The following is a 17,191-nucleotide window of genomic DNA, read 5'->3' as shown; positions in this document are numbered from 1 at the left end:
TCTTCCAGTGGGAGAGAATGGTCCCCTCTGCCTTTCACCAACTGCTCCACCACAGCGTTGCTCTTGGGAGTTGAGGCTTCCATGTTGGAAGGTATTGCCAGGCACCTGCAGGACCTCACAGGTGCTGCTCACTTCTCTACAGCAGTGTGAGGCTGAGGGGTGCCAAGCAGCACCTGCCACGTCTGCCTGTGTGCACAGTGCTGAGTGAACACTGTGCTTCCTGTTCCACCAGCTAGGCAGCAGTCTCTTCTCACCAGCCATCACGTCAATGGGACCAAGGAAGGGCGGAGGAGCAGGGTGTGACAGCTGGCAGTTGGGCTTGGCTGAGGGTTCTGAAGGAGGAATGCAGCACAACACCCAGGAAAAGGTCTGTACAGGGTCTGAGCAACTCCTTTTGTTACAATAGACAGAGAAACCGAAGCCATTGTGCCATTAGGCCTTAGTACACAGTGGCAACCACAGGAGTGGAGAACTTTGCTTAGGGCAGCACAGTTAACACTACTTCCTCTACTAAAAGTATGCGATATTTACATGGCAAATACACAGCAGTTCTCTTTCATGGGAAATTCCAGATAGAGCAGTGTCTTAAATACACTGCTGCCACCAAATGTCTGAAGAAAGTGATTGTGACAGCCGTGCCCCTGCAAATGGTTGTGCCACACCTGCTGGTAGGATGGAGAACACAAACCTGCCAGCACAGATGGAGTTTCCCGCCTGCAGCAGCAGTGACACACAGGAGATGATTCATATTATTGTGGAAAAAATCATTTTACTATGAGATATGAATTGACATTGGATATGGCCTCGTTACATTTGAGTTACGGGTGTAATGCCAAGAAGTTTCATTCCATTGGCTAGAACTGAGCGTGCTGCATGGAAGAGACAGAGCCGTGCCTGGAAAACAAGGAAAAAAGTCATTTTAGGGTAGTGCTAGAGAACAGGGTGTGGTTCTTGGGACAGCAGCTGGATGCCAAGGTGAGAACACTGTGTTCAGCCTGTCCTTGTACAGTCTTGACCCCCACTGGGACTCAGACTTACACGAAAGCTGAGTATTAAGGAACAGGCCAATAGCTGCCAGAATTCACACCAGCTGTTGGCAACCCATTGCTTTGTCAAACAAAGAAAGGTGGAAAGGAATGCCCAGCCCAGCCCTCGAGGCAGAGGAAGCAGAGATGCATGAACAAGAATGCAATGACAAAAAGCTGAAAATCTTTCATGCACCAGGGGCTAGTAGTACAGCCTGAGGATACCGCCTGGGTGATAGGCTGTCTAGCAGCTATGGGCTGCTTTGAAAATTTCACTCTCCCTCATCAATGTCTTGGCTGTTACACAGCTGGCTGTTTGGGAAGGGCTCTGTCAAGCTTGCTCCAAAAATCATAGCTCTTGAAAGCTGTCACATTGCAAGATACTTAAAAATATTTTTATTTACAGGATAACGAACTGAAGTTTTCCTTGAAGTTTGATGCAGTCAAAGGCATGAATGCCTACAGTATCTAAGCTCAAATAGAGACTGCAGCTCCACCAATTCCACTGAATGTTTTTACCCCCACAGGACAGCTCAACACTTAAATGTGATTTCCTACCAAAATCAAATAGGTAATTCCTTTTGAAATAGATTAAAGAAAATAAGAGAGGCAGTGTAATTAATATATCATTTACTGAGTTGTTAGAGGGTCAAACATTGCCTGGGAGATCAGTAAAAAGAATTTGCATTTGTTTGGAATGGCACATTAACAGTTGTCAGCCTCTGTGCTTCAGCTAGAAAGGCAATACTGACAACTTGGGATATGGAGGTGGCAAGAGGGAGAAGACATATTCAGTTCTCTCCGAATTCTCTACCTTCCCACATAACCATTAAAGGAAACCATCAAAAATCAAGGAGCAAGTAAAATGCTCAAATGTTTACTCTTAAAACATTTAGAAGGAAAGGCGATGACAAGGTGTGTGACTGGAGCAGTTGTCTTTAGGGAGTGTTGTGTTTTTGGAGGATCCAGCAGAGCAGCCCTTTCCGGAAGGCACAGCTGTGAACAGCAATCCCTGCCTTCCCAAAGCGGTTCCGCCCACGGAAGAGCCTGGCTGTTGGCTCCTCCGCCTGCGGGCTCGTATTCCCCCCAGCGGTGACACGGCTGAGCTGGCAAAGCCCTGGTGGATCCTTCCTTGGCCAGCCCCCAACCCCGCTGTGCCGCACCTGTGCCACGTCAGGAGCGCTGCCTTTGACGGGGAGGGTTTTGTGTGCCACGGCTGCCAGGTGGCTGAAAGGGAAAACACGGGAGAACAGTGAGAAGGAGCAAGTCACTTGATAAACACAGCGCTGTGGGCTACGGAAAGCAGCAGAACTGGAAGAGCCACCCACAACTGCAGCATGCCATGGGCTGATTTCCAACAGCCTCTTAAACAACCTGGCTGAAGGAGGGCATGGTTTTCTGTAGCCTGCATGGTGTTGAAGTTGCCAGGGCATGCCATCCTTCTCCTAAAATAACCACAAAATCTCCCTGCTTCACACATACCTTCCCACTCCCTGCCCTCCTTCCCCCAAAAGAAGCCACAGAACAGTCTCAAGACTGCTCTGGGAAGATCCTTGAGAGCCTACCCAATCATTCACAAGATGCATGATTCCTTACACAATTTTCCTTAACTTGTTAAAGCCTTCCCTGTACACAGGCTCTACAGCTTTCTCCACCAAGCCTACACCAGCATTTCACGGTGCTGTCCAATCCCTCTGGGAATCAGATACATAGTATGACTTACACTAATAACCAGCTTTGTTCATAGGCTGAGATAGTGGTTAAAAGCAGTTTGGATAAAATTTCCTAGCTGAAATGTTGATATTGAGAGGATCTTATCAGCTAAAATCTGTTCCTTAAGACCTTGTTAGTTCAGCATGATTTTGGGTTCAGATACTGGGTTTCAGCCAAATGATTATTTTTTCTCAAAAGTTGTTAAGTTACTCAGGAGGCTACTGGCTCCAGCCTTAATCCCAAGTATTTATTACATTATTTGCTATCCTACTTTATATATTTCCTGCTTCAGGGAAACTGTGCCACAAATTTGCATCTTCCCACTATTTTTACTCTTCAAAGCAGTGCAGATGTGAGGGCTGCAGAGCCAGCTCAGGAAGACCTGTCTTCACTGGAGACACAGCCAGTATCAGCAAACACCTTACCTCAGTGCGAGGAGGTAGCTGACAATGTGCTTGGGTTGCAGATCCTGAGAAGATCTATAGAGGACTTCATCATACCTGTGAAGGAAGGAAAGGATTGTTTGGTGCTGAAGTGGTACAAGGTGTACCCAGACAGAAGGCTCATCAGACTTAAGTCAGAACAAGCACACAACCACAACTGTAGAATTAGCAAAACTAATCTTCTGAAGCAGACCTAAGCCATGTCATTAGCACACAACTGATTATTCCTTCCTTGTTCACTTATTATTGAAGGAGATTGCATGATGAAGAGCAGAAGCAAACAGCTCAGAGAGGCAGGCTGTAGCAAAGAGAACACAAGAGCTATATTTATTCCTGGAACATTATGTCTGGTTTTACATCTCAACACTAATTGTACATTTCTAGGAGCCAAAAACGTGTTAAATAAGCAAGGAAGTCAAAATAGTCCCTTAGAGGACATTGCCTTTAGTAAATGCAGCTTAGAATTTTAAGTAGATAAAATGAATCTTGCAACATTAGAAAAAGACAAATCCTGGAATACAGAATCATACAGAATGGTTCAAGTTGGAAGACATCACAATGGGTGATCTGGTCCAACCTCCCTGCTCAAGCAGGGTCATCCTACATAACTTACACAATACACTTGACTTTGTAAAACAGTATTAAACAGGGTACTACGGGCAGTCATGACAGCTATGTTTTTTCTTCATGTGTTTTGCTGTCCTTTTTCACAGCCTGCAAGAAGGGACCAACACATCCAGGGCTGAAGAGATTTCAAATTCAAAGTGGGGACTGGACTTCCTGATCTCTACTCGGCTCCCAGGCCCATCCCTGCCAGCATGTCCAAGCTGCACTGACATGGAATCTTCCATTCTTTAAGACAAGCTGCAGAACTGGGGAGCACACAGTGGTAACAACAGCTCAGCAGTCATGTAAGAGTATAAAAGAGTCCCAGGGAACAGCTCACATGTTTTCTGTGAAATACAATGGCACTGCATAAATAAGACACAACTGGTCTTGCTGAGAGCTGGCTGGTCCTGCTGTTGCTCAAGAGACTGTGCAGCAAACGATGGACTGCAGTCAGGCCTCTGGAGGCTGTCACAGTTAATGGCAGGGCTCTGCAGCCCACATGTGCAGGTCAAAGGAGCCACCTGGTGCACTGGTGTGACTTTTGGAAGTCCTACTTTTATTCAGGTGGCCTCAGGAAGGTCTTAGTATGGTCAAAAAAGTTCTTGCTGATACTGCAGTGTGCAATGCTGTATATAGGAGTTCTCAGTAGGAATTCTGAAAGCTTCGGCTGTTTCTGACTTCATCACAAGCTGTGCAACATGGGAACTCCCTCATCTCCATAGTTTAATTACACATCTATGAACTAATGAAATCAGAAACTGCTCAACTTAAAGACTGAATTACTGAAGAACACCACTGTTATTAACAGGTACCAGTTGTGCATGTTCAGTAGCTTTGAAGGATGCTGAGCCCCCAAATGTGCATGCACATACTCCACCTCTCTCTTTCCTCATATGACAAAAGCAGAACACGAGGGACCAAGCAAATCTGCAGCTAGTATTTATACAGAGCCAAGCGCACTTTTGTGAAGACAAGAAATAATTAGGAGGCTCATGTACATGGAGTATGTTCCAAATAGTGCTTTTTCCATCATATGGCTTCTAAAGCCACGAACATTTCAAATACTGCAATCCATGTGGCACAAAAGGCAAGTCATTGCCTCAAACAAGCCATTTTTTTTCTTACAATCATGCAGTCTGTGTCCTCTCCATAGGTCAGTGCATATCTAGATATTTATTTAAAGGGAAATGGAATTTGGAAAGAAAACAAGACAAACCTGAGAAGATGCTGAAGAACAGAGACAGCATCTGGCTCTTGCAAGCATGCCACATTCACATCAGTTAGCTCTGCATTCCCATGCATCTGTTCTAAACTAAAACGTAAGAACGGAAAACAAACATTGCATGAAAACCACCTCTTAGCAATGCTGAACAAAAAAACCTCAGTAATCTGTGTTTTTAAGAAAACAGAGTAGGCTCAGCTCAAGCTGAATGGAACACTGAAACAGACTAGCTGACTTCAACCTAAGATTTAAAAAAAAAAAAAAAAAATGTGCTGGCCATTCAATTATCAGGAGGATTAGAGATATGCATGGACAACAGGTCCAGAAGCTAAAAGGACAAGGGAGGTAGACAATCCCCCACTAATGGTACCCTGGAACCACCAATACCTACATGACAAGGGAGTACAAGAAAAACAGACCAGAGAAAAGGATCAGGCTTACACATTCTCCCTGAACACCATGTCTTGCTACCATTGCCTCACAACATCAACCTGCTTCACATCTTTGGTCTCACCCAGGAAGGAATCTTACATGAAAACACATACTGAGGTCTGATCTGGCAGTTCAGTATAATTGATAAAACTGTTCAAACTGGACCGTTCTGAAACTTTTTAAAAGAAATAATTAAACATGTCAAATGTTTGACCTGAGTCAACAGGAAGGGATCTCCTTTTAGTCTTGGCTATCAACAGTGGGAAATAATGTTAAAAATAATCCAGTAGTTACTGTGGGTAGCCAAAACATCCAAGTTCTGTGATGTGGTGTGTTTTACAAGTATGGGCATTTTGGCTTTCATATCAGTTTCCTTAGTTCTAAGGCAATCATTCCTCATCAGTGACACCAACCACAGAGAAGCTGTTCCTAGAACTGAGAAACTACATGAACAGTTAGTTCAATTCCATGGAAATGAGGTAGAAAATTCATTTTAATTGGCCTGCTCTTCTGGAAAGTCTCAATGATTTTGATCTTAAACTCACACTTCTGCTGAAAAAGTGAACATGTGTCATATTTAAGGAGCTAGCACTACTACTTAGCAAAGCAGTAAGTTAATAAGGTTAAAATTCATGTCAGACTGTGCTGTGCAGAAATGCTCCTCTTACCTATGGAGTCTGGCATGGGTGTACTGCAAGAACACACCTGTATCTCCCCGACTTTGGAGAGCTCGATCCCAGCTAAACTGGTAATCAGATGACAGAAGGCCCCGGAAGTCCTGGAACAATAAGTTGATGTCACCCAGACATGGCTCTTCATCTTAATTTGCAACTTCTCACAGACAATGCAGACACCTTGTGAGGCAGCTCAGACTCACCTGAATTATGAGTGCTGCAAGACCAACCTTCTCTGCTGTCTCCACAGGATCTTGGAGCTCTTTCGTTGCTGAAGAGAAACAGAAAAACATTGTTATGTCTGCAGCACCACAATGACTCCTGCTCAGGCTTCGAAATGCCTGAGCAGATAAATAAATAATAATAAAAGAGCAGATCTTCCATAACTGTAAACTAGCAATATGGAAATTGTCAGGATGCATGCAGCAAGGAGACCAGGATATAAATCTTTATTAAAAGCTGAAAACAGCTGTTTCACATGGGCTTTTGCCCACTTCCCCTCATATGTGTGGCACATATTTTGAGGCGAGAAGGGTCCATTACGACAGACTATACAGGCTACACTGAATTCCTTTCACAATTATGACAGCCAATATCCAAGATCAGGGAAGTGCAGATTTTGTTGAAAAACCTGATAAAAAGCTCCAAATGATACAAGATGCATAAACAAATAAAGTGGTTCCAATGGCTAATGGACCATTTGGATGTACATTTAGGGAGTATTCGCACCATCCACTGTAAATACGTAAACTGACTATACTGAGGGAATCTGTACTGGGAGAATCACAGAATGCTTTGGGTTTGAAGAGACCTTTAAAGATCATCCCATCCAAAACCCCTGCCACGTGCAGGGACACCACCTCCTTGTCTATTTTACAAGGAAAATCATCTGTTTCAAAAAAGCTGAAGAGGCAGAGCAAGGGAGATGCATACTACTTAAACTGATCAGACCGCTGACTCCAGCCAGCGCCTAACTCCAGAGAGCACAAGAGGGGGCAGCATTTCACTGGGAACTGCTTGGATCTGTAGTGCATCAGGAGGAAACGATCCTGGAGCCACAGCCCCGCGAGGTGCAGGCAAACCCCCCTTCAGCACAATCTGGGGCAGAGCAGTGACCTCCCTGGCACTCGGGAACAGCCACGAGGCTGGCAGGGTGACAACGCAGCAGTGGCAGGCAAGCAAGGGTCCCTCTTGCCAGAGAAAACTGTCAGAGCTATAAATCCTTTGGACTGATCCCTGAACTCCAGCCCCAAATCTCCTACTGACTAATTTGTCCCTCCAGAAAAAAACAATTGTTGTTCCAAAAAGGCAGGTACTTCGTTCTCAGTGCACGATAAAATAGTTTCACTGAATGTTAGAATTTGCAAACCTGCAATTTAGGGGAGTTCACAGAGTTGCAAAGAATTGTTGTAATGTTGTTTGTATTATGGTTAGTACAAAAAGAAAGAAAAAGAGCAAATTACTGTGATTAGTGCAATACAGGGAGAAGTGAAGGGTGGAAAAGATGACAGTGTGATCAACACAGAACATCAAAAGAAGTTAATAAGACCTGAAATAGCTAACTTTTTGTGGAAGCCATGTTTTGTAACATCCTTGAGCGAACTTCATTTAAAACATCTTCCAGAAAAATTACTTCTCCTCTCCGAGTCTTCATTCCTTGAACTAGACCAAAAGACACATGCTGGCACCTATGTTGAGAAGCAGCAGGACCAAAATTATATTTCAATTGAGAGAAACATTTGCAGTGTTTTTTCAGAGCTGGATTCTCTACCAGGAAACAGCAGTAACAGCTGAATAAATAACACTCCAACGTGGGAAGCTCAGTGATATAATCAGTAACTCTCATTTCAGCAACCAAGCTCCATACTTATTATATAATGGGAAAATTATGATCAGAGTTATGATAGCCTGGTCATTTGTGTGCTCGCAGGAATCTTTTGCTACTAGCATTAGTACAGAGGCCTCAATGCAATAATTTGCAATAAATTGAGGAGAGGCAGGATGTAGACAGATCAAATTACTGTGGCAACAGAGCTCTCTTAATATAATTAGAAAAGGAGTCATAATAATTCTATTGTGGCCACATTAAGCTAACAGTATAATTAATCATTGCTAATAATAAAGTATTCACTGTTTCTGCTCGTAATAATCCCAAACATTATTCTTGTTTCAGAATCTAAGGTAATTTTAGCACAACTTTAAGCACTGTGAAAGGAGGCAGGCTGGTACTCCTGAAGGCTAAAACCCTATATATAACCACAAAAGACATGCAGTCTGGCAGAGAGGAATATGATTTAGTCTGGAGATCCATTACTGACCTTTGCTCAGATTGCTAACAAGATTGGTAATTACAATGAATAACAGCAGGGATACACTTTCCTGCAATAGATACTTCGAGCCTGAAGCATGATTCACAAACTCAGATTCTGATCTCTGCTAAAATAAAATACTTTAAGAGGTAATAATTTAATATGTGACCACACAATATCCCAGAAGCTATGCCATGAAGTCTCTTAAAAATGGTTTCCCTTTTTCACATCAGGCAGTTAGGAAAAACCTGTTAAATGAGAGACAGGGCTGTTTTTCACATCCTAAACACACAGCAATGACTCCATCTACAAATAAATCAGACCAGCAGGAGTGGACACACAGAATGAAAAGGCTGCTGATAAGGACCTGAGGCCCACATTGCACATAATTCTGAGGGTTTGTTTCTCTGTTGGACTAGTATTAGTTGGGTTCTACAGGCAAAATGTCTGTTTGTACTCTGGAGTCCATTACTTGCACACCAGCATCCCATCTTGTAGCTTAGTTTCATCCAAAAGGCCTACATGATATGTGCTATAGCATGGTGGTGGATGGACACCATCAGGAGATTCTCCTCAAAAGAGCACTTGACTGAAATTCCAGTGTACATATTATATACATTCTTGAGGAAAAGAAATTAACTACCAAAACCAGTATATAATTACGATTTTTCAGTACATACCTTTCTGCCCAGTCATAACCCATGAGCTTCAGTATTTGGAATAACTGTTGAAAGTGGTTACTTTGGCTTTTATCTGTCTAAGGAATAGAATTGATGCATATCAGAAAACACTACAAGTCTGATAAGGAGTAGCTTTTAACACACAAACACACAATACCACAGAGCTAGTAAGTCATTGCAAGCAAAATTAAGACTCATGAAGACAAGCAAGTCTTGAAAATTGTGGCAGCTGGAATCTATGGCAATGGGATTTTGAACTATGTTAAAAAAAAATCCACCTTTTCAGAAATTATTATTCTCAGGTCATGAAGGCAAAGACAGGAAGCAAAAGGAAACCTTACTGTTCTTTAGTTTCTCATGATCTGAGAGCTGCCCATCAAAGAAAACATCTCTATTTTCACTTCAGAACCTTGCTGCTCTTGTTACACCCCTGGGTTATAGCACCAAACTCCAAGGGTCCTTTGGCTTAGAGATAGAACACCTCTTTGACTGTATGCCTCCAGAACTCACTAGTTTCTATTGTCTCCAGCATGATTTGTAGTTTTACATCATAAGGCAGGTACATAATGAAAAAAAAAGTATAAATTATCACAATTTCATAACAACGATGCACCTTGTGCTCTCTTCCACTTTGTTACACTCTCCTACAAACTGAAGTTATTTCTGACTCTATGTTATGTTCAACAAAAGCCTTCACATGTGTTTCTAGCTACTGCTAGAAACTGCTGCTATTCATTTTCCTACCTAGTTGTTTTGACTGCCTCACTCAGACTCCTTTTTATCCCTCCTTAACATAGGGTGCAGAGATAACCAAATAATCACTATTTCTCATTTGTTTGCTGTTCTGGGACAAGGAGTGAAATGCTTATCTTGTGCTCCTTCTCAACTACCACTCTATAAGCACCTGCCTCCTCTCTCCTACCTCCTGATAACCTGCTCTGCTCCTGGGAATCACCTCTCTCCATGCTGACTCACAAGCAAGGCTGACAAAGGGACAGCTGATAAATGGACAGCAGTGGCTGCTGCTTCAAACAAGGCTTTCCAAGTCCTTTTCCATGCACCTTACAGATGAGATGCATCTTTGCACAAAGCCAGACCTCTCTCATTTAGTGGCTGGCTTTAAGGTAGAAGTCTGCAGTCTGCCAGCATGGATTATATCTAATTCATCATATCTAAAAGCATTTTCATCTCCTTCTTGAGTGAAACATTCAATGGAATCTTAGTGCCTCTTTCATATCATGCCACATATTTTAAAATGTTTTGAATATTTGGCTCATACCTGCCTTTTTATGAAATAAGTAGTATTTTTTTAAACCCTAAACTAGTGAATGCACTGTTTTACAGCATTACAAGTAGTAAACCAATTTAATGTTCTTCTGAAAAAGTTGATCTGACAAAAGTAAGACGATCTTGTGAAATAAGACTCTAGAGTCTCTAAATAATTTTCTTGTAACAAGATCAGCATTCTGAAATATCTTGTATTTAATAATTAAAGACTAAAATCATTAACATTCTCATTTAATCCCATGAAGTCCTCCTGCCTCTGGTAACACTGAGTAGAGTCCTAACTCACTACAAAACAGTGCCACAAAACAGCAGCAAAGCTCAGCAAGGCTGGCAGTGCCCTCACCAGGCTGTCTGTCCCACAAGAGTCTCCTAAAAGTTTGTTTCGCTCTTTTATTTAATAACCCACTTTCTCAGCCCTCAGAAAGTCAGAAATTATAAAAATACTAACCATGTCCTCTGAAAGCCATACAACCTGAGCAAGGCTGAGAGGACAGGACAAGCTAATCTGTCATTTCCCACTTGGATGAGACATTGACTGTGATGGACACATGAGTCACATCACAGTCTGGCTGTGCTGTGTTTCTCTATGGACTTGAAGGAGACCAGGGAGGCCCAGGCAAGGAATTAAACAGGGACTGGAGTTCAGCTACAGCAGCAGTCTGCTCAAGACTTTTGTTCCTATGCTTTTATGCATTGCAGCTTTCATGCCATTAGCTCAAAGTTCAGCTGACATACTGATTTGTGCAAAGTGGACACCCAAGTATTTTTGTTTCTAATTGTTGCTCCTCCCTTGGTCCCTGCTACCTCCTGGAACATCAAACACAAACAACTGCCCACCCACATGAACCAGACAGGAAGCATCCTTAACATCTAATGCATTGCACTTTCACAGCCACACTGCCCTTTGATGTCAATGAACTCACTGTTCCAGCCAGCAGCAGCAGAAGACCTCCCACCAAAATCACACAATTTCCTCCCAGAATAACCAAAAAGTCCCTGTTCTAGGATAACAGGTAAGAATGGCAAGCTACAGGAAACTTCCTGAAGACTGAAGCTAAAAGGAGGAATGTGGCTTAACTGGAAGTTGCACTTTAAACTGTGTATTTAATGTTTTGCTTACTGATCTCTCTCCATGCATCTTGTTATGTGTCACATTATACTGGCTTTTGAAAAAGCTGTACAGAGAAGGTACAAGGATATTAGCAAACATGACCACATACAGATTTTTTCCACATGTTACTCATTCTGGACTTGATGTAAAAGAACATAGCTTTCGCAATTTTTTTTTATAAATCTGAGAAAAAGAAGATTTAAAAGCATCACATGATATTTTCTTGTTAATATGAGATCAAAAACAGTTTCAGACAAGTAAGGAGACAGTCCTGCTCCATTATTGATACTGCTAGAATTGCGAAAAAACAAAATAATGAAACCAATAAATATAAAAAGATTCCCTGTCTACAACTGCTTCATTCAGATTGATTAAGTAGTACTTATCTGTAATTCCTACATAATGAAACTAAGGCATTGTTCAAAGCCATAAAAATGTACATTTCATATAAGATAGCAGGACTTCAGAGTAGACTTAGAAATTAATGGTCTAAAATGAATCTAAATGAACATTTTAAAACCCTTTATAATAGTAACAGCTTTCTCTGGTTTAATTAATTACAACATCTATAAAGAAAATAAAATCAAGTAAGAGTTCCTTTGAAACTAATTGCAATGAGTAGATAATAACTCCAGAGCTAATTTTCATAAAATCATAGAAAGGCTTGGGTTGGAAGGCACCTAAGATCATCTTGTTCCACTCCCCCTGCTGTAGGAAAGGGCATCTCCCACTGTATCACCTTGCTCAGAGCACCATCCAACCTGGCCTTGAATACTTCCAGGGATGAGGCATCCACAGCTTCTCTGGCCAACCTGTTCCTGTGCCTCAGCACCCTCAGAGCAACATTTTTTTCCTAATATCTAATCTAAACCTACTCTCTTTCAGTTTTAAGGTATTTTTCAGCCATTCTGGGGGTCATGCACAGAAACAGAACCAAGAAACACTGCCACACAGAGACACAGCTGCTGGGCAGCAAGGGCATCCATTTTACTGCCAAAAATACGTTGTGTTAAAGTCATATTGCAAGCCAGAGGCCCCTGGGTTACTGCAGAGAGTCAGCACTAAAGTGTGAGCTGAATCCAGAATTACTTACCACATAAATCATGGTATCCCAGCTGTGCTTATTCATTCTGTCTATAGCAGCTGCAAGATCTCTAAAAGAGATAACGAGAAATTATTTGGACTTTTGCTCAGACATACCTCACTACTTGCCTCTTAGAAAAATAACCTGCTTTTTATGGAGGGGAGAGGACTTCCTGAAGAGAAGGATCCATGTATGCTTTACACATAAAAAAAGGACATGTGTACTTTGCTGATGACATGTCTGATATGTTTTTTTAAACCACTACCTAATAAAGTTACTGAGCAAACTGTTCTTTGGTGCAGAGTAAGTTCAGTGTCTCGCTGCTGGGACCTGAGAGAAACAGCCCTTTCCTGGAAAATGAATCCATGTTCAACCTTAGCTTAAATGGTACAAAGCTCATCCACACACACACAAGTACACAGGACTGTCCCAGGAGAACCATCAGCCTTGTATTCCAACCTGAAAAAGCATTTGCACAAGACTTGTTATGGAATGCTGAGGGGAGGAACCAAAGATAAGAAAAGAGAAGGAGAGGATGATAATAGGGATAGATGGCTTTTAAGTCAATTTCTGGTTATATGTTTGTGTAATTTGGTCCTGCACCTCATCAGCACAGTCTGTCCTGTCTTCCCATGAAACTCCATTTCAAACTCTCCTGGGGTGAGAGGGCCCTCTCCTCTGTGTGCACATGTGTTTGGAGTGTCACCAGCTGCAGCTGGGGACCACAGCTCATGTAGGCTGTGCATCTGTGGCGTCAGAGACTGAGGGGACTGGGCATAAGTGAAAAGAAGCAGTAACAGCTGGAGCCTGACCAGGGGTCAGAAGGTGTCTCAGCCAACAGCTGGAGTGAGGGCACACACATCCTCCTAGGACTGACAGCAAATACCAAGCTGAATAGCCAAGCAAGTAGGCAAAATATCCCAGGAAATCTCCAGATGTGCCTGCAGAGATGGGGCACCCAGAGGAGTCTGTACTGTTGGCATCAGAGGGTCCAGACCAACTGCTGGAGAGACCACAGGGGCCTCCAGCTACTGGAGGGATACATAGTGCACGTGCAATACATATGTATATTGATGAAATTATTAAATAATACACTTATCACATACATAACACAAGTATATTTATCATAATATATATATCACATACACATATGTATCTATATACATACATCCATTTCTTCACAGGAATAGATACTCATCCTAGTCATCCAGAAGGGAACAAAACGCCAACTGTGCTGAGTGCTTTTGGGCCTGTGTCTGGGTCTGTGGACATCAGGTGCCCAAGCTTGGCTGACCTGTGGGCATGGAGCTGTGGCATCTTTGTCCCCATTTGGCTACAGGATTCAGCAGCTCCCTAATGCACAGGATTGACTGTAGCATCCGTCTAATACCCTTGCCTTGAAAAGCTGTACAGAGTTTACCCTGAGGGCTAGACACTAGATTTATTAACATTCCTGGCACAAAGAAACTGTTAAGGCTTCCATTTTAAAATACCCATGAGGAATTTTAGGATGCTGATGAGATGGCTGAAAAACAGCAATAAAATTGATGTTACAGCACTGGTGGTCCACTGAGTCAATGAAGGCAAGGCTGAACAAGCAATTTTTTCCTGTATCACACCATCAATAAACATTTTAAGCAAAGGTCTTTTTAAAACCTTTATTTTATTATTACCTTTATCTAGTTACTAGATCCAGAGAGTCCAGCTTCATTTTCAAAGTTAGTAGCTGGAGAAAGTATTATGATTTATGCAAAGAGGAGATTTACTAATATTACTTAGGGGGAGGAAAGGTATTTAAAAACCATTTTCATCCCATCATAGTTACATTGCTGGTTTCACTTACAACCATCCTAGAAATAAAAAAATCTTCATAATCCATGCCATCAGTTATCAATGTGCTGATGTTCAAAAGTTCCCTGGCAGAACGACTGGCAAGGAGCACAGATGGGCTTACTTGCCTTGTTATATAAAGAGATGTCCCATCGCTGCGCATGACGGTGGAAACTGTCGAGAGGTCTTTCTTCTCAGAGAGATCCACAATTCCTGTCCCTTTTCTGTAAGTCAAGGGAAAATACTGATGGCACTGCAGGCTATTACACAGGGGAGTTCAGGTAAGACTGAGGTCAGAGACAAAACCAAGGCCTCTTGCCACAAGCTCCCTTCCCTCTAGGCAGTCTCATTCCTTTTCTTTGAATGACCATCTCCTTTAAGTCTTTTTCACGTAAGTTTGCTGTCACCACTGCTGATGCCATGGAGCAGCCTGTCACATTCTGGTGCATTCCATGATTACAGCTTCCATCCCAGTTCAGCCAGGCACCCTTTCATCAAGGTAAGGATCTCATCTGACTCTGATCATTAAATGGTACACAGAGCTACCAAACCAATCAGCAGCCTAAAACACCATTAGGAGTTGAACACTGTCATTGTACCCAATTTGTCAAGGCCAGGCTTCTGTGCTAGTCACAGAAAAGGAAAATGTAAATTTTAGCTGTGACCGCACAAATCCTGATGGTCTTCTACTAGAACAGCTACCAAAACCACATAAAGAAAACTCTTCCCCTCAGATTATGTACAAACCTCACCCATTTTATCTTGTTTGAAGTGCAACTGAGATGTTAAATAAAGTGCACCAACAGACTGAATGAATTCATACATTGTTTTCTGAAGGAGTCCTTTATCTTCCAACATCTTCAGAACTTCCTGGGCCTTCTCTTGGTAAAATGACTCTCCAGAATATTCATCAAAGCTCACTCCTAGACGCTGAGAAGTTATAAGAATATCAAAGAAGGGTAATAGTGTTAAGATCAAGGCTAATTATTTTTCTTCAAATTAAGTCAGATGATAGGTCACAGATCAGATACAGTGCCAAGATTAATGTTATTCCAGGAAATGTCACTTTGTTGTTAAAAGGAAAGGATGCTTGGATTTTGATTTGATCTATTTCTGCATTAGAATGAATCTCTCCCTGAGGTGAATATGGTGTTCAATGTAACATTCATGAGAAATCAGACATAAACTGGTTAGAGCAATTCATACACAATTCTGAGGCAAGTCTTTTCCTTGCTGGGCTGGAGGTGAAGCCATTGGGCTGCAGCGGAGCTACCTGGACATGAAGCCAACCCTATTTTAAAAGGATGCTAAAAGGCATTTTAAAAAGTAAAAGCTGCTCACAAACATTGCTGAGCATACAGAAATTAAGGCTGAGGGTACATTCAGAGGAGACAAGATGACCTTAACTGTCAAACCTGGTCAGTTCATCAGTTCAGTACTTTTTAGTTTAAATGAAATTGGGAGAGAAGGACCCAGCTGTACCAGTCATGATGTGATCAGTGATGGGTGATCCTCAAGATGCAGCTCCAAACACAGCCCACGACCTAATTACCTTCAGAGGCCAGCTTTCCTCAAGAATTATCAAGTGTCTCAGGAGATCTTAACTTAAGAGTACTTTCTTGGCTCCAGTGACATGCTTCAGGGAAGAAGTTAAAGCACAGCCAGGTTATCTGGATTATAACCTTAAAATTTTTGAAACCGTTTAACTTTTAGGTCAGTGGCACAAACATGTCCCATGAAACAGCAGACAATGGCTCCACTCATGAGATCACAGTGTGCAACAGACAGATGTGTATTAGCTCAACTCCACCTGCAGGGAACTCCTGCTGCTGTAATGTTTTAGACCCAATTTAATATGCAACATTACAACATTAGATCAGAAATGTTGAAAAGAGTCATCTTCTAATAAAATTTATTACATAGAAACATTTAAATTTGGTGGTTGTTGCTGACTTCAAAGATAAAGCAAAATCAAGCAATATTTATGATTCTATATGATTTTATATGATTTGTACCTTATAAATTCGGGTGTATTCCTCGATACTGAGGTCTCTAAATTGCTTCCAAATTGACAACACCTGCTCATCATGTTCCTCCAGTTTTCTGAAAAAATCCTTAGCCAGCTTTTTTGTGTTTTCATCTTCTGCTGCTTTGTTAATCTGCACATACACCTAAAATATGAAACTGAAAATGTTGAAGTAGTATAATCCTCTCCTCCAATAAAAACAGTTCTACGAGAACAATACAAATACATTTAAAGATGACATTTTTAACATCAAAGTTTTAAAAGACTTGTTAAAGCAACACATTCCCCATTTAAAGAAAGAATGAATAGCCCAATAAGAAAATGTGCAGCTTATCTTGAAAGACTAATGCCCTAATTCCTTACTGCTGCCAATATCACCCTCTACATCCTTGAAACAACTGCAGCAAAATATGGAAGAACTAATTTATGCATGGAAGGGAACCTATCACAGACTTTTAAATGACAGCCACGTCTTCAGAGGACCAGAAAATTGACATTTATGGCAACTGCACTGCCTAAAATTGAGACAGCAGCTGAAGCAGCAAAATCTTTGATGGACTCAGTATTTTACAAGTTTATATTCAGAGGAAAGATTGATTTTTCACACACCAGCAGAAAAAGCACCACTTTGAAACACATCTCAGTTTCTGATACAGCCAGGCATACAGCTGAACAAACACTTAAAAATTGGGAATAACTGAGAAACTAATTTGGTCTCAAACAACTACTGTTTCAGAATCTTTTGC

General features: G+C 41.8%; 1 protein-coding gene across 2 annotated transcripts in view; it reads right to left on the bottom strand.

Annotated features, from left to right (window-relative positions):
- Window positions 1-749: 749 nt before the first annotated feature.
- RARS2 (arginyl-tRNA synthetase 2, mitochondrial) overlaps window positions 750-17,191 on the bottom strand; it is a 29,445-nt gene continuing 13,003 nt past the window's right edge. For both annotated transcript variants that reach the window (XM_009093830.4, XM_050972376.1), the window contains exons 9-20: window positions 16,435-16,590; window positions 15,243-15,349; window positions 14,548-14,643; window positions 12,599-12,659; window positions 9,108-9,184; window positions 7,682-7,806; window positions 6,322-6,389; window positions 6,113-6,222; window positions 5,007-5,102; window positions 3,164-3,238; window positions 2,189-2,252; window positions 750-894 (exon numbers count right to left, since the gene is read on the bottom strand). In XM_009093830.4, coding sequence (XP_009092078.1) covers window positions 808-894; window positions 2,189-2,252; window positions 3,164-3,238; window positions 5,007-5,102; window positions 6,113-6,222; window positions 6,322-6,389; window positions 7,682-7,806; window positions 9,108-9,184; window positions 12,599-12,659; window positions 14,548-14,643; window positions 15,243-15,349; window positions 16,435-16,590 — 1,122 coding nt within the window. In that variant the 3' untranslated portion in view covers window positions 750-807. The remainder of the gene's footprint in view (window positions 895-2,188; window positions 2,253-3,163; window positions 3,239-5,006; window positions 5,103-6,112; window positions 6,223-6,321; window positions 6,390-7,681; window positions 7,807-9,107; window positions 9,185-12,598; window positions 12,660-14,547; window positions 14,644-15,242; window positions 15,350-16,434; window positions 16,591-17,191) is intronic.

The sequence above is a fragment of the Serinus canaria genome, chromosome 3 (genome assembly GCF_022539315.1).
Source record: "Serinus canaria isolate serCan28SL12 chromosome 3, serCan2020, whole genome shotgun sequence".
In the NCBI taxonomy this organism is placed as follows: domain Eukaryota; kingdom Metazoa; phylum Chordata; class Aves; order Passeriformes; family Fringillidae; genus Serinus; species Serinus canaria.
Note: the sequence above shows the minus strand (reverse complement) of the source record. Positions and strands in the feature narration are given on the sequence as shown.